This window comes from Aythya ferina (assembly GCF_964211825.1).
Source record: "Aythya ferina genome assembly, chromosome: 12".
Classification (NCBI taxonomy): domain Eukaryota; kingdom Metazoa; phylum Chordata; class Aves; order Anseriformes; family Anatidae; genus Aythya; species Aythya ferina.
The window spans coordinates 7,892,762-7,913,568 of NC_140308.1; the positions used below are offsets into that span (position 1 = coordinate 7,892,762).

At 38.3% G+C, this 20,807-nt stretch overlaps 1 protein-coding gene across 2 annotated transcripts in view; it reads right to left on the reverse strand.

Annotated features, from left to right (window-relative positions):
• The window catches only part of CDH8 (cadherin 8), a 147,746-nt gene extending 130,069 nt beyond the window's left edge, over nt 1-17,677 (reverse strand). The window contains exons 1-3 of one of the 2 annotated variants that reach the window (XM_084533239.1): nt 17,305-17,675; nt 2,504-2,594; nt 2,148-2,410 (exon numbers count right to left, since the gene is read on the reverse strand). In XM_084533239.1, the coding sequence (XP_084389365.1) occupies nt 2,148-2,410; nt 2,504-2,585 (345 nt within the window). In that variant the 5' untranslated portion in view covers nt 2,586-2,594; nt 17,305-17,675. Of the gene's footprint in view, nt 1-2,147; nt 2,411-2,503; nt 2,595-17,304 lie in introns of both variants that reach the window. The other variant, XM_084533240.1, reaches the window with a different exon arrangement.
• Between the last annotated feature and the right edge of the window lie 3,130 nt (nt 17,678-20,807).

The following is a 20,807-nucleotide window of genomic DNA, read 5'->3' on the forward strand; positions in this document are numbered from 1 at the left end:
CAATTACAATGGATAAGAAACCATGAGGGTGACAGAGGACAAACCATAGCCCAGCTTCATGGAAAATGAGAGCACTTTGCTCGTGACATTCTGTACACCTTGAAGTTTTGGGAAGAAGGATTGCCATGAACTATGATTGAGGGAGTTGCTACTTTAAAGTCAGGAAGGACTAAGAGCATGTCGGCAAGATGTGGAGTACTTCTGTAGCCATTGATTACAGAAGAGTTTGAAAGTGCCTGTAGTACTCAAACCTTAGGGAAAGAATTCAGAAATATGGATGATTTTTTATATATATATTTTTTTTGTGTGTGTGTGGTGTGTTTTTTTTTGAAAAGAGAGTGATAAACACAGACAAGAATTACAAGAATATTTTAAGCCACTTTCAGGAATAAGCCATGGATTTCTTCCTGTGGGAGTAAATTTCACTTTTTGCTCTTTTCCATCTATATCATGTGGTATTTTAATTATGCAGCAGTCTCAACAAATAGATTGTCACAGCATTTTAGAGTAGCTAATTCTATTCTAAATGCCAGCAGAAGATGGGATAATGTCTTTATTGGTTTGGCTTTGTTTAACCCACCCGCTTCTGTTCACTAATGACAAAAAAATCAAGATATTATATCAATTAAAAAAACAAACAAACAAAAAAACATATTGTAGAAATCTTAAGACTCAGATGCACGCTTAAAATCAAACTATTACAAAGCACAAACTAAGGTATCTCCCCAACTACTTAAAAGCAATTGAAAATCATTTTAAAAGCTTATGTAAATAGGTAATAACACACTCTGAAAATAACAGGTTGGAGAAAATAGTTTAAGAAAATATTTTAACGTCTGAAATAAGCATATCGCTGTCCCTCTGAAATTGAGATTTTTCTGACCTAAGAAAAATGAATGAGAACAGATCAACAATAACTGATCTGAATTTAAATTAACATAGCTCTTGAAAGCTACTGGATTTAAAGTTTATTATGCTTTCTGACCCTAAGTTTAGGCTACAAAGTGAATATAGTACGGAAAAATTAGAAATATGCTTTACCTATAATTTCTTTGATAATAGGTATAGTGGTTGATACTCATGATACATGATCCTATATGCTGGTCATTTACCCAGAGAATTTCCAAAATTATCACAAGGTTAATTGACATCCATCAATTTGGTTTGCATCCATCAGTTTGGTACACAATTTTAGTGGCCAAAAAAATACATCAATTTGCCCATTTTTTTTAAAAAGGAACTGAAATTTAGAGATAAACATGCACAGTATTTAGAATTTCTCACTGTGGGCCAGATGTATTGAGGATTGGATAATTCTTTCCTAAGAGTAATTCTAAGATAATTCATTCCTTGTGAATGCAGATGGCACATGATCTCTTTTTAGAGAAAATGCAAGTCTGATTCACTGACTGGGGGTAACACACAAAGCTACAAAAAAGCTAATGCATAGCAAGAATTAGAGGTTTAAGGCAACAGTCAAACTAGAACACAAGGAAAAACATGGTAATTTTCCTTCTGTTCTTTTCATCTTCCTAACTTTGAAACTAAACTAAAAAAACTGTCACAATGATGTTATTTCATATGCGTGTATATCAGAATTTCCCTATAAACTAGCACCTTGTGCTTTGCCATATATACCCCTTTTTGCTTTATGATTTTTTTTTTTTTCTGTTATTGTTTTTACAAAATCCTCAAAGCACAACTGCATTCTGTGTAATCAGACTGGAGACAGAAAATGACCTATAAGAGTAACAACCTTTTTGAATGAACAAAGAGGAACATATTTTGAATTCAAAGTAACATATTACTAAAAGTTGCTTTAGTGAAGAGTCTGCACCTAACAGAGATGCAGAGTGATGACTAATGATGTAAAAGAAAGGATGTGTATATGCTCATGCATTTTTGTCATAAAAATGAAATATGTATAATTTTATGGCAAATAGTTGGGCTAACTAACCAGAAAAACATATCCTTAAATGGAAGTATATTTAAAGCACGAATTTATGTATATTAGAGAAGAATTTCAGAATGACAGAGCATCTCAAATTTAAATTTCTTAGCAGAGTTCAAATGACTGAAGACCTTCACAAGCTATACATTTATATATTCAGAGAAATAATAATAAAAAAAAAAGAACGTTGCCTTACCCGGCCAACTAGTATTGGTTCAGGTCCAGAAAATTCTTCTAATACAAACATTTGATTCCAAACCCAGCCTCTCTTGGAGCGGTTCAAAATCCTTTGTTCTTCAGTTAGCCTTTTTAGTCCTGTACTGGATCCACTTGGTAGTACTTGAGATTGATTCATTGGAGCCATAAAAATGGAAGGAAGTACAGTAATCCATAATATTATTAATGGAGTCCATGTATCCATAAGCATTTCCGTTAGTCTTTCTGGCATTGTACCACAAGCTACGCAAATCACCACAGAAATGAAATTATTATTTTGCTTTCCTCCAGACTGCAGCAATCCAATTCATCATGCAGTACAGAACATTTACTTACAGCTCCTCCATGTGTTTACAGCACAGTCAACGTAAAAATAGCTTAGATTATAAAAACATGATCCATTGAGTTTTCCAGTCATTAAAGATTCCTGGTGGGGGGAGAAAAAAAAGGTCATATCAGTGACTAAAGAGCTTAGGAAAGTGTTCCAAAAGATCTCATTTACTTTTACATCATAAACAAGCCATGTTAGGTTTTGAATTTGTAGTATGTAATACTAGTATATATTAAATAGTTTAAAACAAACAAACAAACTTAAGCAGTTTTGAAAATTCCTTCTTTGCCTGCAATAGTGAGGGAAGACCCAGATGAGTGTTCACACACACTCAGGAACACATTTGACTTGCAGTTTGTCTTGGAGCCTGAAGATGTTCTGGCCCTATTATTAGCCTATACTTTAAATGCAGTCATAAACGCTTAGCACTTAAAATAACAAGAAGTCAAATAAAATAATGATCTTCCATATAGACTTATCTTCTTTTCCTTCACCAGAGAAAAAGATCTGCTTCTGCTAAGCGTATAAAGCTCCAGTGGTACGTTCTCATATCAGTAATCATCAAGCTGCAACAGCACAGAGCTCAGCAAAACCTTCACAACCCAATAGAGGAACAAGGCTGGTAAGTCCACTGCGAAAGTCACGATTCCCAAAACGGAACACTACCAAAGCCCAGGTAAGCTCATTTATGCACGTCTGCCCTACAGGATTCTTGGTGTCTCTCTCTCTCACTTTCAGAGAAAACACGCAGTCAGATTTGATTCCAAAGACATTTTCCTTGGTAGACATTTGGGAGCGTTTTGTCTGTCTTTCTCCACCCACCCTTCTATGTATTAGAAGGCCACATCAGGTCTCACCTCAGAGTAAATGTTCCCTAAAACGGACAAGTAAGTTAACATAGCTGGGCTAGCTACTGCCACAGTGATTGGCAAAACCTGAAACGCAGCCATAGATCACTTAGCAAGATAAATGCAGCACAGCTCAGGGAGAAGGGCTACATTACCGCTACTCTAATGAGGCTAGAGTTTTGTAAAAAGATTCCTGATACATTTTCATTGACTGATTCATATCCAAGCAATCTCAAGAGAAACCACTGTATACTAGGAAGGCAGAACTGCATACTCACAAACTTACACCATACCTGAGGCTGTTTTTTTTCCCTTTAAAATGAGCTTCTAGTGTTGCTGGACTACAGAAATCTTGTAGGGGCTGTTTATTGGGGGCTGGGTTGTGTTTTTTATTTTTTGGATTCAGACACACTCATGGAGGAACACATTTGAAGATGTGAATAATGCCAATACATGTTAGCTGTTATTTTAAAAGCAAACAATGTAAAAAGTCTTTTTTTTTTTTTTTAAACTTCGGTAATTGCCAAAGCAACTGTGAAATGTATTGCATGAAAATCTGAAACTGTGAGAAACTTGTCTTCTTAAAAGGGGAGAAGAGCTGTTATCAAACTAAAACTCAATATCTCAAATACCATGGAAGAATGGTGAGCTAATAGCACAGTGCTTTGACAATGCATCAAGAATGAGGTGAATACCCATTACGGAAGTAACTGTGTAGCTTAGAAACATCATTTAGGCCTCATTGCCAACTGAGATGGAAAGAAAAGAAATCAGAGAATACAATGTGCTTTTGCAATGAATTTTTTTGGAAAAAATGTGAGAAGGAAGAGAGGTCTTCAATATTTCCACCTTCTCTAAGTTCCAGAGAAGAGAAAAGGACATGGAGCAAACACTCAAACAGCTCAGTGGAAGGGTCTGCCAAATCACTTCTTAAAGCACTTTTGGTCTCAGGAATTAAAGGGAGGCTATTGATGCCACTGTCTGGCACGTGTTGAAAGGCCAGATTTCCTGGAGCACGTTTGGCTGTATAAGGTAGTAGAAGAGAGAATCAGCCAAACTTGAAACAACATTACACAGTTCATTTGTATGGGATCCTTGTGGCATGAGTGGACTTGTACGCATGTGCATTGAGACAGGTTTTTCTCTCTTTCTTTCAGTGGAGCAAGAATTGAAACACAGGAGAAATAGGACCACTGTAAAACAGAGTAATAGCCATCATTTTCAACCAGTACTGAGGATTAAACTCAAAACTGGGACAATAAACTGAAAGCACAATTGAAAAGTCTTTTTCCATCACTGAGGAGCTCTGAGGAGCTTCAGTGTTTATATCCAAAGTGATGTTTGACCCAGAAATGGAGGCCCACCAGAAACCATCTACTATGCTATACCTTTGTCCCTGAAAGCTTTAAAATGAAAAAGCAGGTCATGACTGATTTTCTTACTCTTCCAGTTCAAATTACTATAGTGTTTTTTTGTTGTTGTTGTTGTTGTTTTTTTGTTGTTTTTTTTTTTTTTTTTTTTTCCTACTCACAAGACCAAGTAATAATAAAGTAAAGCACCTTTTTCATATTCAAAAGGCTTTTTGAAAACAATTCCTAATTAATCTGCACAGGCTGTCTTTTTCTAAAAGAGATTAAATAAATGAGATAAAATACTATGATGCTCATAGAAACATTTTTGTTTGAAGTAAGAACAGGATATTTGTTTTTCAAGCTTTCTGAATCTTTGGCAAGCATTAAGTTCACTTCAGTGCATCACTCCTCATTTCCACCCCCTGACTTGCTGCCTGTTACTCTTCACTTATCCCAGCAAATTTCAGTCCTATCCCCCAGCACTAATGCATCAAGGCTTGCTGTGACTGGACTGTCCTCATGGTAGTTCCCTATTCAGCAATACTTTAATGCAATCGAATCAAAAGCACACCAAAAATATTAATAATGCACACACAATGTCATTAGACCTAACTGAATGAAATAGCCCAGGGAAGGGTACCATTAGGCAAGCACAGTGAACGTGAAACTGTAAGAGATTCTCATGCGCCAGCTTTCCTGTAGGCACGTGCTAGGCAGTGCAGTGTAAAAAAAAATAAATTAATAATAATCATTTTCATGTATCCATGTACATAATCCTCCTTTAACAGTAGATCTTGGTAAGTATCTCCACAGCTGAACCTAGACTGTTGGAGCTTTCTGAGAAACAAACTCTCATTAGACTGCTCTGTCAGTGAACAGTGGCATTTACTTTGTGCAATGCATGGAGATTTTACTGTCCCCAAATCTCTTGTCCAAATTTGGAAATAAATTTCCTTCTCCATTCCTGGGTGCAGAACACCATGTAGATAGTTGGGAACCAATTGAAGGCATCATTAAATGCTTGTCCCTGCAATTTTCATAGTCTAATAGGAAAATCAAGAAGTGCTGAGTTACAATCAGGTATAATCTTCTGGTTTAGGTGTGTAGGAGTACATGATAAGGCTCCTGAAACAGGCTACTGTAACAGTACTAAACAGCCACATGCAAAGGGAGCTTTTGGAGCCAGGAAAAATTGGCAGAAATATTCTCCCTTCTCATGTTACATCAGGGTCTAAAGGAGTGATGAGCACGGACTGATGGTGAAGTTACTCCGAGAAGCCAAAACTACTTTGTGCTAAGTGACTGGGAGAGTACCAGCACATGGCCCTTGAAAGAGCATTTTTCCAGCTTCATAAAATTGCATTGCTTTTGATAAAAACATAATGGCTGTGGGCTGTTTTCATTAACAAAACCTCACCGTTCTCTAAGTGATTTCCCAATATAGCACATGATATATGCAACTACAGATACAACTCTAATTCAGAAAACCTGTTTACAAAACAGCCTGAGTTGGTCATGTGCCCCTGAGAGGGGAAAGTGCTATTTAAAATATAAAGAATATAACAAATAGATGAAAGGAAGTGTCACACTATGCCAGATAGCAGAGGTTCAGAAAACTGTCTTATGTTTCAAACATGTAAGACTATTTGTAAATTTGGTTATCCACACATAATTTACAGAGAAATAGGGATAAAGCTGAGGAGTTTGTTTTCCACTTGTTCTACGTGCTGATAAACTTTAAGAAAAATATTATTCTATTACTATTACAAGATAATTCATTTTGACAAGTCAGAATCCAGTATGACAGAAGTCATAGTTGATATTCTAACTGATGATGCTTCTCATTTTGTGTAACGTGTTTTGGAAGCTTTGTGGTTCCTAGCATATCTGAAATAATTTCATTGCAGTTATTTTAGAGTCAGCTTGTAGCTTTAAAAGGTAGCCACTGGAATGCAGTAAATTTGTTAAAAAAAGATTACAAAGGTTAAAAAATGTAGCTTATATATAAACTGCTTACTGAAAAAGAAGCAGAGTAAGATCATAAAAAGCTTTAAAAAAATCAATTTATTTCTAGATTTCAAACCACAGAATATCTATCTCAAGTAAACTACTTCATTACAATGCTAGTGCGTTGACTTACACCATGATCTTAGTTTGAGATTTTACAGCCACTGTAGTGTTTCTTCACATAAGAGACATATGGGGTCATCGTAAGATCTACAAAGGTGTTTTCTTTTTTTTTTTTTTTTCTTTTTAAATTTCATTCTTCATTTACCTTATCATTCATAGTGATAAGCAAAAGCTAAACCCTTCAACCTCACTACTTCATTAGGGTATATTTTATCAATTACTAAACAGCTGTTATTAAGTTAAAAACAAAAAAAAAATAAAAAGAAAAAAAAAATCATGAAACACTGTTTTATATAAAAAAAATTACACTAGAGATGCTAGAGAAAAGTTGGTGGTGTATGCCGAGAGCAAGTTTTTGTGGAGTTTACAGAACCTTTTAGATTTTGGACACTAAATGAATCTTTTAACACGTATTCAGAAGACTGATATCAGACTGTCACTATATGATGAGGTAAATGAGACATAAAATCAATGGAGTTCCAGTGGAAATGTTTTAGATCTCTGCCCATAATCCCTACCCTTGATGCCTATTCAGTACAGGCCAACCTGCATCACAACACAAGCAGCCTCCAACAATAGATGAGAGGTGTTTATTTACCCATCACCCAGAGTTCCAACTAGCACGGCGTGGCAGCAGACAGGCAGCCTTTGCATTTTGCATGTCTCCTTTGGAGCCTTGAAATTCCATCTGACCCACGGGGGGTTTCGTGTCCAAAAGAATAAATTGAATTCAATTTCTGCCAAAAATAAGGATCCTTCTTTCTGCCAAATGATTTGAGCTGTGGGTAATGATTTTCATATAGATTAGGAGAATAAAATAGCAAGGTTAATCAGGTGCCCTTAACAAAAATGTACATCTTGTGACTTCCTTTATTTGGAATTCATTAAGCACCAGTGAGTTTCTCTTTACACTATCACAAGTCTCCCACAGCTCATGATCAGGTATTGCATTTCCCCTGTCAATAGGGCTGCAAACTCGGGATCTTCATGGCCTGCACACAGGCATATGTATTTTGTACCCTTTAGCATTTTATTTGTTAACATCTGTGAATTCCTTGTTATTGTTCAAATTACTTCACTCCCCCCCAACTGTTTCTCTGTTTTCTGCCTTTCTGTCCCCACACCAGCTACAGTATATTTATGGTTTTGTTTTGGCTTCATACGGTTCTTCCTGTTCTTTATGCTCTTTAGGTATCCTCAGTACTGCAGGTACGGGCTGCACCACAACTTAGGCTTCCCAGTCCCATTTCTCCAGGCTTCAGACAGGGTCCTTTTCCATCAATTGCAGCAACATGATGCAAAGCCTTCCCACCGTGGGAAGCACAATTATCTTTCCTCCATTGATCCTCGTTTAGCAGCACAGGAAAACCTTAAGTTTTCAACAGTAAAAATATAAGGCCTTCACACTCCCTAGCATTTCAGTCTTACTTTTAGGAATCATTCCTACTTGTAAGAGAACTGCAATGAAAATTTTAATTTGTCATTAAAGCAGAGCTAAACCAAAGTGCGTCAGAATAGACTGAGACACCATAACCAACAAATAATCCCACCATCTCTGTCCCCTAATTTTGCTACACACTCATCCTGTTTCCAGAACATATCCACTCTGCTGTACCTGAACTTGATTTTAAATAGCAGCCACCTCATGTTTTTCCTGCAAAACAATGAGTACTTTTTGCTATGAACAACAATTATTTTCCAGTGGATTACTCATGTGCGTAAAGACTATTAACATGCATAAAAAAAAAAAAAATAACGTAAGAAACAGTTCTTCACCTTACTGAGAGATGAAGATGGACTGAGAGTGCACCCATGTTCCCTACCAGGCAGTAGGTAAGATGTGCTTGCAGTGCCCACAAGTCAGAGCACTTGCGTGCCCTGGTATGCCCAGGCTGGGCTTCACTGCCTCTCTCATCTGCCAGCTAACTGCATGGGCAGCCACTCCCTAACCCAGTTCTGTCAAAGTGATCTCGTTAACTTAAACGTTTTTAATAGGAAGGTGTCTTTTAAACCAAATTATTTTGACAGAGCTGGGCTAGGCCATTGCTTACACTATTCTTCCACCAACAGCAATGCTAATTTATGACACTATTGCAGCCCCCTGCCCCCAACATGCCAGCTGCATGTGTCCCATCATCCTTCTCCATTCTCAGTTCCTCACTGCAGTTTACAGTCCCCTTCATTGTGCCATTTGTGAGACAACACCAGAAGCCAGATCAGTGAAATGACACGGCTTAAAAAAATTCCAAAGCTTCATTTCAAGAAGTCTTTTCCTTTACATTTATAAGCCAGATCATTGCCCAGATCTAGTTTACAGCATGGCTGCACAAGCAGTTGCATCAGCACAACTGAAGAGCCCATCAACTACAGGACAACGACAAAGTTTTGAAAACAGCTGTGCTGCCTAAGAGCATATGAAGCTTGGCCATGTACTTCAGAGAGCAGACACAAAAGGTTGAATCAACAAAACTGAATAGAGGGTAACTTCTGGAAAAGGGGAGGGAACGAGCAGCTACGGACAGATAAACTACTTAATAAAACTCTGGCAGACTCCTAGTATATTGCCATGGCAAGTCTGATGCAGCTCCATCCACTGATGCTGTCAGATTTTAGGGACGGAAACCTCTCCCAGGGGCTCAGCAGTAGCCAGAGGTGCTGTTCTGAGGCTGTCTCTATCAGAAGGGGAGCTCCCAGCCACCCTGACCACCTGCAGCACGCACCACCGCTCGGTGGTGAGCCAGCGGCCAGGTTGTGGGCTGTACATGTTCTAGGCATGGCCCCAAGTCATAATTATACTTGGTAGCTGCTCTGAATTTTACTGGCTAGCAGTGATTTTAAGGGACTGTTATGTCACCTGGAGTTAACTGCAGCACAAAGCAGCATTATCCACATGGCTTTTCCTCTAGGCAAAGCACCTGAAATTTCAGAGGAAGGAAAATGTTATGCTAACTCTGCACTAGCATGCAGGGTAATGTACACTTGAGGAGTATTTCATGCTGTCAGATATGCGCAGGAAAGAATTCTGCCAATTGGTGCAAATCAACTGTCCAAGTTTGTATTATACATTTTGTGTAGCAATTTGCTTACAGTTGCTTAGTGAATCAAAGGCAGTTATCTAAAGAATTACTTATTTTAGCATATGGTGACAGATTCCTCCTCTCTCTTTCCTTTGGTCTTACATTTTCTGTCCTACACAGATGCACACAGAGGAATTCACTGTGCAAATATATGCCACCAGGTTTTCTAAACTTAGTCATGCATTGCTGCTCTTTACAGTTAAAGATACCTGAGCAGTTCTTTAGGTTATTAGGCAAGTTTTTACACTTGCATCAAGTGCTAAGGGAACGTCTTAAGCACAGGACTCACCAGTTCTTACACCTGACATACAGCAGATGGAATCCATATGCTTGCACCGAGGTTATACAGACATGCAGGTACACACATACAAATACAGAAACGCAATGTTTTCCTCACTATATGGACCTATGATACTGAATGGAGAGGTTCTTCATCCATCTTTATATTTATTATTAGCAAAAGCTGGTCACTTCAGTTTTAGGGGTATGTTTCAGGGGCAGAGGGAAGAATGAGAAAAGCTTTTTTGAAGACACAGATTCCTCCTCCTTAGTTTCCTTACTCTTCTCCCTTAATTAGAAAGAACTGTGACTAGTGTCCCAGTGTCCTAGAGAAGAGGCTACTACAGGAAATAGGTCATTACACAACCTGACTAATGCTTTGGGATAGAGAAAATGCTATGTGCATCACACTGAAATGTATCTTTAATAGAACAATTTAACAAATTGGTCATTGTTCTTTGGTAACAGAATATTATTTGATAATCATACCTACAAGGTCTAATTGATGTTAGTGATTAGCTAAACCTTTTTACTTTTTGTCAAATATTTACTTTTCATTAAAAATAAAAAATAAAATAAAAAAATATAAGAGTTAGTATCTCTATTGGAATCAACAGAATTTCTTGTTGGGGATATTTTTGTTAAGCTTTGATACTAAAATCAGTATAGGCCAAAGTTAAAGCTGCCAAGGCTCTGCTACTCTGTATGGAAACTGGTCAGCCTCTGGAGAAGCATTCACTACTTCATACAACCACAGTGCATAAATAAAAAAGTTGCCTTGCTAGCACTGCCAAACTATTTTTCTGGTACGTTTTATTATTACTTGCATTGTATAGCACTCAGAAATTTCAGTCATGAGTCCAACTGTGCTAGACATTGTGCAGACACAGGACAAAGAGCAGTATGTGCTCCACAGAGTTTGCAATTGAAGTAATTGACTTGTTTGATTGCATTTCCACTCCAAAGAAATGAGTATCCATAATACTTTAGGTGGATTTTTATTTTTATTTTTTTAAAAAGATAAGACAGCTGATACCAAAAGAATAGACATTAAAATGATGATATAGCTATTTTATGTCTACCACAGAACAAAAAGTATTTGTGAACTTCCCTTTCAGCTTCTTATACTTAGAAAAGAAAAAAAAAAAGATGTATGTACCAGGTGTATGGGAGTCAGATACCCTACTGATCTGTGTCAGAACATCAGTTCACCTCACGCCATCGTGCTGAGAAGCTCACAATGCAAGTTCAAAACGGAGAGAGAAGAAAGCCAAAACCTGTTTGAACAGCTAAGGTGGTCCAGAAACTTAAACATGACAAAAATAGTCATATCTGCATTGTTTTCATTCTATATGTAGTAAAAGGAATAAAGTGGTTTTTATTCTCTAAAGTCCCCAGATTAAAGCGATTTTTTCTTCAACTAAAACAGAATTGTGTTACATACAGATTTAATAGCTCCAGCTCATGCCAACCTCATCTCTCAGACCAAGGTTCATTTTTGCGAGGGTGTATTACATAATTTGAAGACCTATACCACTTTTAAAGGAGAGAGGGGAAAAAAGCTAGTTGTGCACAACAGGAAGAGTGCTCATAAAAAGGCAAACAGAATTGGCCTGTGACTGAGAATTAGGTGTTAACCATGCTCTGCCTAGGGCATCGTTTATCATGAGAGTTTCAGCAGCTGGGATGTGCTTATCCTGTACTTGCTGAAAAAATGTTTAAATATTAATGGAGAACATAAATATCTTGCTTTCTGGGCTTCTTTTCTGGTCCTTTTTTTTTCTTTTTTTTTTTTTCTTTTTTTTTTTTTTTCTTCTAAAGAACAGAGCTCCGTTCTTTAAACTGGTTTTCTTTAAAGGATGTCAGATATTCTATATGTAATTAAGCAAAACACAGTAATTAAAGAAAAAAACACAAGTTTTCCTGACATATAATCTGATGAAACTAAAACTATAAAACCATGTCTGCTTGTCATGATTTAGTGAAAGCTATATCAACTTGTCAGCCACACACAAAAGTGAGCATAAACTAAAAAAGAAAAAATTTGATCATAACTGAACTTTTCTAACTACATACAGTACTGCTGCAGTAAATTTATTCAAATCTTTTTGCTAAAACAGATGAAGAGGTGAAGGTTTTTAATTTTCCATTTTTGAAGTTGACTACAGTTTTCCAAGCAACTCATTAAAGTTGATGGTAAAGAATTGGGGTCTTGCAACAAGACCATGTTTTTCTTTTGCCACATTGAGGTTTTTGTGGGTTTTGTTTGCTTTTTATTTTTAATCTAACTTTTGGAAAAGCACACAAATAAAGCTCAGACTGCAATACAGAATCCAACGAAAATTTCACTAGCATTAAGTTCTGATGGTTTGTTCTTAAAACACAATCACAGCTATTCCATTCAATCCATAAAAGGAGTTCACACATAAAGCATTGCTTAATTAGAAACAAACAAAACAAAAAAAAAAAAAAAAAAAAAAACACAAATAATGAACAGCACTACCTGTGAATACATACAGTTCATCTGCATTAGCATTGAGGGGCTTTAACATAGTAATTTTATACATATATATATGATTAGTGAAATCATACATATATTAAATATATACATATCTGTGATTACAATAATCAGTGACTGCAAAGGAAATGGATTTAAATGTTATTCTGTGTTCCTCAAATTAGTCTAAGCATTCATTGTTTCCTAAGAGTAAGCTACTTCAAATGAAAATAGAATATATTAGAAAGTTGAGGTGATGAATTAATGACCTCCAAGAGTGACTGGTTTCATAATATTATATTTCAACTCCCACAGCTAGTTGCAAAGACCTGAGCAAGACACACTGAGCAACACCTTTTTGAGGCAGTCTGTACCTTAGGCACCACAGGATTCAGTGGACACTTTTTGTGGAAGGTTTTGTTTCTTTGGATCTAAGATTGGTTCACATTACTAATTCAAAGTCCGAGCAAGGTGCTGATCATCCTCAATTTCAGATTATTTTCACAAGACATATCATGCTGCACATCTTGGAGAATCAATTCAATGAGTATTACCATTGCAGCTGATGGATAAAGGTTACAGTCTCACGCCTAGAAAGTAGGAATCAGTTTCCTGCCTGGAGTTAGCTGCTTTAAACTATATCCATTGGTACTGAACTGGATCAGAAGTCATCTTTCCATTTCAGCTTGTATGTAGCACTTTAGTCCCCAATGCTTTTTGCAGGCAAAATTATATTAATATAGTTGAAATGCCACTGTGTTGCTGTTATTTACTTGGTTGACAAAATGAGAAACCTACTGAACAGATTCTAAAACAAAAGGATTAAGAGATCTATCTGAGAGGAAAAATATGTATATAAAAATTTGAAATATCCGACTGACTTGGACTTTATTTTGTTCTATTTCTATCTACTGCTCAAACAGTTATGTTCAGAAAGCTATGAAGTGAGCCACCTTTTCTATGGCAACAACACTAAGAAAAACGTTGAGTTTCCATCATCTAATTTAATTCTATTGATGTGATCTTATGGTAGCGATGATGCTTAAAGTGTTCCAAGCTTGAAATGCTTTAGCATTTCCCTCCCACTGAAAGAATTTGGTGTTATTTTAAACTCATGGTTGAAAGATTCTTATATGATTTTCAGAAATGCAGATATAACTCAGGTATATACCATAAAACACACAATTGTCATTATTAATAGTATATCCAAAAGGTCAGACTAATGACATTGTAGAGGATAACAGAACACAAAATGAATACTGCTGAGATATTCAGTATCTTATGGTTCTTGGATATGCTATAAAAACACTCACTTATACTACATAACATAAGCTGTGGCTTTCTGTTACAGAGTATTCATAACCATCACTTGGAGATGCAAAGCATCAAGAGATTACAGTATGTGTTCACATCTTGTTCAGAAATTTAGAGGTCAGCTTATTTTCCCCTTGTCTTATTTTCCCAAAAGCCTCTCAGCTTTGGAAATGAAATTATCTCTATCTAACATGGGTCAAATGGGGGGATTCCAGGCCCCCATTTTCAGTAAGTGGCTGAAAAAGTTCCAGCTAAAATCTCTAGGGCACTTAGGTTTTCCAAAACGAGTTCTTTAAAAGGTAAAATCTGCAAGTACACGATAAGAAATAGAGTGAAAATTCAGGGAGTACTGAAGGGGTGAGACACATAAATCTGTATCTACAGGCAATTATTTGTTCTTACCTGTAATGGTTCTAAATACCAAAGAAAGGATTTAATTTTTTTATTATTTCTTTTTTCTAGCAAAGAAGACTGCAGCATATTTTCATAGTGATATAAATAAAATGTTAAAAGATCAATTAATGGATTATTTTTTAAAGGTGTGGTATTATTGGAAAAAAAATAAAGATTACCATTGACAAAGAAAATCAATTTAAATCTGATTGTGGGACTCCTTCCCCATCTACAACTCTGTTTGGACCTCAGTAGCTGATGGGAATGAATGAACTATATAGAAAAATCACAGAGTGACTTTGTCTAAGGAGGATTCTATCTCTCACAAATATGAAGACTTTTTTTTAAAGAAAAGTATAAAAGGAAAAGATGTCCTATACATGGATACTTCTTATTAAAGCCAGCTTTGTTTGTTTAGACACGCATACTTCTTACTTTTTTAATCTCATAAAAAAACAGCCAAAGTTACTCTCTTGGCTAGCAGCCTGCTCAGTTAACATATTGCTCACCTGTATATTTTAAGAACCTACTTCCATGAATACTTCAATCTCTGAGGACATTGAAGGCCCTCAGCTTACAACTGGGCATACAAACTGAAGTTCTCTGCATCCAGGATGCAAGTTTTACAAGAAGGGAGAGCTAATACATAGTAAGCCTAAGAGGAAGTTAGCAGAAGGCTGCGCTCATTCTATATGCAATGAGGTAGAACAATAAGGCCGAACAGATGAAAACCTTACACTAGAATATTACATTATAATCAGTTCCCTCACTAGGGTTTTCCTGTCTCAGATATTCATACGACTAGGTTGGGAGTTAGAGAGTTTTTGGTTTTTGATATTATCACATTTTACGGACGTAAAATTTGATAAATACAGAAGTATGCACAATACTAACCACTTCTAGCTGCTTTATCATTTTTTAAGGCAGGTGAAGGGCACACTGGAGTAATTTTTCAGTCTTCCAAATATATTTATTATTTATTTATATTTACTGAGAAGCTTATCATGAAGTCTCCTCTTGTTCATAACAGTCTGGTATTGAATCTAGATGAGGAATACCGTTCATACAGAAGTATTGCATATTTCTCCTCATCCTTATTGCAGAGAAACTTCAAGAATGTACAAAAAGAGGATGAGCAAAGTTAAGAGGATTCTTTATCTATAGCTTTGGTAGTTATCAGCTCTATTCTTTAATTGAAACTGAAGTGAGCAGCTGTTAGCTTCCCTTCTATTAAGCACTAATGTGGTAGATTTGAAACAATAAACAGTTAACGTTATTTGATTTCTCACAATCAACAGCCCCCCCCCAAAAACATCTGGCAGCAATACCCAGAGACAAATGACTAGCCATTTATGCGATCAAGCTGACTGTTTAAAAGCATCAGCCTTTATGAAAATTATAAGAATATTTATTCCTACATTCAGAGGAAAGAAAGACAGAGTCATTTGCATGAAACAGAGCGTGTGCATTTGTGCCTGTCTGAAGCAGGGGAAGAGGGAGGGAGAAGTGAGTGCATGGAGTTTGATACCTGTTGGCAACACAAGCAGGTTTGTGTAACGCTGTTACGTGCCAGGTTGGATAGATTCCACTCTATTTAGTCTGGTACTAAATGCAAACTGTTTGAATTGAGACAGATTCAAGACATGACTGAACAGCAACAAACCACAAAGGAATTCCTGCCTGCGTTAAGTGGTGTCACCTTCATGGTGGTAGGCGCTGTCTGAATAAGGATTTGAGTTAATCTCTTCTATAATATCCACAGAGAAACTGCCATCGGTTTTCTGTGCTGAAGCTTTGCAGTTCTATACCTTGATCCAGCGCCTGCCAGGCTCCCCAGCCAAGCACTGTGTACAGGTCTGATGCTGTCTAGCAGGGATGCTGTCTGACAGCTCCAGTCTCCTGACTGGGATGCTGCTACCCAGCAGATACTGTAGCCAAGCAGAATCTAGGGATGTGTTACCCCTATGCCTTCCTCAAAGAGGAGAGGAAGCTTTCAGTGGAAGAGCTGGCTTCAGGGGTCGACAGACTCCTGCATTTCTTCTCTGGGAGCTTTAGCAGTGATGCAGCTAACGAGTGACTGGAGCTAAGGGGCTTTCTCCCTCTCCGAAGTTTCAGCTGGCTGCATTATCTGTTTAGTCAACCAGACAGGGAAGCAAAACAACTTGTGGGACAGAGATGACTCTTGGCTAGTTACAGCTAAATATTCATTCCGCTCTCAGCTTCTAAGGGGAAGAGCATTTCTGAGATACTTTCCTTTCTGAGAGTAGGAAGCTATCATACCGTTTTTACTTATTTATTTATTTATTTGAAGGGTGCAAAGCGTGGGGGGAGGAAGGTGGTAATAAATCAGGGGGATTTCCCCCCCTTATGGTTCTTCCAGCCTCCTCCTCCCTCATTTACATATCTGGCTAGTGGGTGATTTTTATTCTCAGCACGAAAACTGCAATCTATTTCAATGCATGAATGCAGCCCTGCATCTATTCAACACAGTGAAATAGCCCAAAGATTTATTGTACCAAATAAGAAACCAAGGAGAAGAAACGGGTTCTCTAGTGTTGGAAACAACCCTCTTTGATCCAAAGTCCTCCTGATCCTTTAGAGGAGGGAAGAAAAAAAAAAAAAAAAAAAAAAAAAAAAAAAGAAATAGCCACAGCACCATCACCACCACTCCTCCTCCCAAGGGGAAAAAAATAAATGCTAACTACCATCTCATGACATTTTCATTATCAGGAATTTTCAAAGATCTGACTTAATGAGCCACTATAGTTCAGCCTAATACCGTACCTATTAAGGAGGAAGGCACTCGCACAGTGCACCTTGCGAGAACGCAGACAGGCACTAAGTCAAAAAGAAATCTACGGAGAGACAGCCCTCCGCCAGCGAGACATAAATAATACTAATAAAATGAATACTCACTCTTTCAAGGACCAAGGAAGCAGCTCGCTGACAGCCCCTTCACACACGGATTGAAAGCGTGAGGTAAAAAAACATTAGGCAGTCCCTGTGAACAGGCAGGATTCTCCAGATCTTCTTTTCATGCTTTTTGAGGCTGCTGATGCTGGAGGAGATGCTGGTTACTTAGCTTCTCAGGTTTCTGTGTCTGCATGCTAAAGTGCAGTTATTAATTTCTCCCTTTGCACAAGCCACCAGCAGCAGCACGTCTCCAGGAAAGCAGGGATATTCCAAATAAATCCACTAATTCCGGCTCTGAGCGCTCCAACGTGCCTGCCTGCCAAATGTAACTGTGAAGTGATGTGGAAAAGTGAGCTGGGAGCCTCCCCTGACAGCTCTTATTGGGCTGATCTCGGAGGCAGGTCTAGCGCTTAGAAATTCATGTAAGCAGTTTTGGGCGGCTTTTTTTTTTCGCCCCTCTCCTTCGCACCCCCTCAGCCAGCCTTTAACCCGGTAAGCACACAACTTTTCCACACACCGCGGAGCCACTCGTTCCCGGGGAGCGGCGGCAGGCGCTAACTCCGAGCCGGGGCATTTCCCTCGGGCCGGGCAGGAGGGCGCCAGGGGGCGGTGGTGGTGATGGGGGGGATGCTCTCGGAAAAGCAGGGTCCTTAGGGAGCAGCCCACCGGGGCTGGGATGCGCCCGGAGCGGCGGGAGGGAAGGAGGAGGCGAGGGAAGGAGCCCCCGACCTCTGAGGTGATTCCCGCCGCCAAGGAGAGGCCGGGGCTGCGGCACGGGGAGGGCGGCGGGAGGCCGGAGGGGACGGCGAGGCGAAAGGAGCCCGGAGAGGGACAGGGAAGGGCACGAAGCGGCGGGGTGGGACGGGAGGCAGCTGTTCGTCTGTGACAGAGCCTGCGGGAGACACAGGCAAGCACTCTGGGGCTGGGGAAGGCGTTATTTAAGCACCTCTCACAAACAAAGCCCAGGGAATCGCAGGCATTTAAATTTTCTCCCGTACTGTCTTAAAGCCAAGGGTGACAATCAAATTTCAGAGGAGGAGGCTGAAGCAGCGTAAAAGCAGAACAGAACCAAGACCTCTTCCCCCCGGCAAGAGATAGCTGAAGGGCAAATGTGGTACAGTAAGTTGTTCACCATCACCCCCTTTCCAAACCCTCTGCAAAGGACAGTGCTGGGACCGTGTGCAGTCCCATCCTGGCAAGTACTGGAAGGGGTCTAAGAGACACAGAGCCCCAAGTAGCACTAGTGCCTGGTGGATTCCAAGGGCTGAAGGTTGCTCAGCCGTCTGAGACTCAGCAGGGCTTCAGGCAGGGCTGGGAGCCAAGTGCGCCACGGGAGGGAAGCACAAGAGGCAACTGAGCACGGAGCCCTTTGCCCACCTTCTTCAGCCATTCACTTCTCTTCTGTTTTACGTTACACATCTTATCTATTAGCAGATGAAATGCTTTATATTTAAATGTTAGAAAGCTGATCTACATAGTTAACATAGCCTTCCCACCCTCCACACATTTACCGTTTGCCAACGGATAAAGGATCAGTAGTGTTAGAAGCAGAAGGTACAGACAAAGGTACAGACTGACTCATAAACTGGTCCAACAATTCTCTAAGAGTGTTGCTGGAGCTTTAAGTGCACTCACTTTCCTCATCATTCTACAGCTGTAGACAAGCAGTAAATAGGGTTTGTTCAACTTTATTTGAAGGGTGGTCATTTTCAACTCATCTATGTTACCTGAAAGTCTTGTAATCTTAAGCAAAGAAATAAGATGACTTCCCTTGAAGATCCATCTACAGCTACAGAAAGAAAGTGGACCCTAATATTTTCCTATATAGTAATACAGTATAATTTAGTTTCATGATTGTTAGTCTTATTTTTCATGCTGATGCTATACATGTATGTATGTGAGTGAACAGCAGAAACACCTGCATGTGGAGCTCTTATGTGCTTCACTTTAACTTCCTAGGGAATATAAAAACTGTTATTTCAGGTAACAGGTGCACCTCTTGCGGAATGTTCATTCTGCAAAGCCCCAAACTCAGAATACGGGAAAATATAGCTGGAATTTGACATTTTTCAAGGGCAATGGAGACACCTAAGTATTTCTTTGCTCCTCTCTGCCCAAAAATTTACTTACGAAGCTGTGAGTCTGGGATGATTACTTGGAGTATAGATAAAATACACAACACTTGACAAGGCAGACAGAGCTTTGAGGGAAATACAGAACATTTTGCAGTGCAATAGATAACATCAATAGTGTTGCTTCCCTTTACTAGGGGTTCCACTGAGGCAAAAGGTATTTTTTCTCTTCCATCCTTTCACTATGGAACAGTACAATGAGAATATAGATAGCATCACAAAAAAAGATCATGTTTTAAGTCTACAGTTTTACCCTGTGAATCAATGTGTTTGCAAACTTTAAGTTTCAGTAAATGTAATTGCATACCATGTTTTCATTCCCATTGAAAAATTTCTGATGAAAGCAACCAATAATAATTCTTACTAATGAGAATAAGTTATACTCCTTTCTTTTTGTCTAGAGGATAAAAGCTAAATGGAAGAGGTTGTGCCTCCAAGTGCAACCTAAAATTTTAGGCTTTGTTTTTATTTCAGTTTCTGACTTCTACCAATTGTTCTGTTCAGCTTTTCTTGCACCTGGGAATGACTGGGGCAAATGCTATGCGCTTTCATCCTCAGTTGTACAAGAAAGTGGTACCTGTCTTGTTAAAATGGATTATATCACCCATGGATTCCCCTGTTGGAGAGCCTTTAAGATGAAGCAGTAAGTCCTGACAGGAAAAAGTGCAAAATCATCTTTAATTAAAGAAATAATATTGGAATAGCAAAATATTTACAGCTTTCTGCATCCTACCCAAACTTGATTTAGTGATATATTAACACACACATAGTGTCACATAATACTGAATATACTAGTGAAAAAATGTTTCCTCAAATATCTTAAAGAAATTTTCCTCATAATGTATTTATCTCCTAAATGGTTATTTCATTCTGCAAGCAAAAAGCAGCTCTGACTTCAATTTAAACTAAAAATCTGGATCCCATTTCACTGTAGTGAATAAAAAAATCAGCTGCAAAATGTATGCGACAGAGAGCAACCTGGTTCAAACTGGAAATCAGTTTTTAACGTTTAATATTTGTACAGAAAATTCACAAACTTAACATTTTTTTTGGACTAATTGTGATTGATGAGGGCATAAAAATTAATCTCTGCTTTAAAGAGAACCTGGAGTTCTCTTCCATATTATTTTGCTCTTATGAGTAAGAAGGATTACAAGCCTAACATGACTTCTCAGTCACATGCAGGAAATATCTGTTTACATTCTAAAAACGTTTGTAATATAATGGCAAGCATCTTTCCACCCTTTTATTTTTTTTTTGCAAAAACGTTTGCGATTATCTGTAAGTCTTTGTTCTTCAGCATTGCAAAGCAGCATAATCAACTGTTTTCTGAAGACAGAGAGCCAAGACCTTACTGCTTAAAAATATTCAATA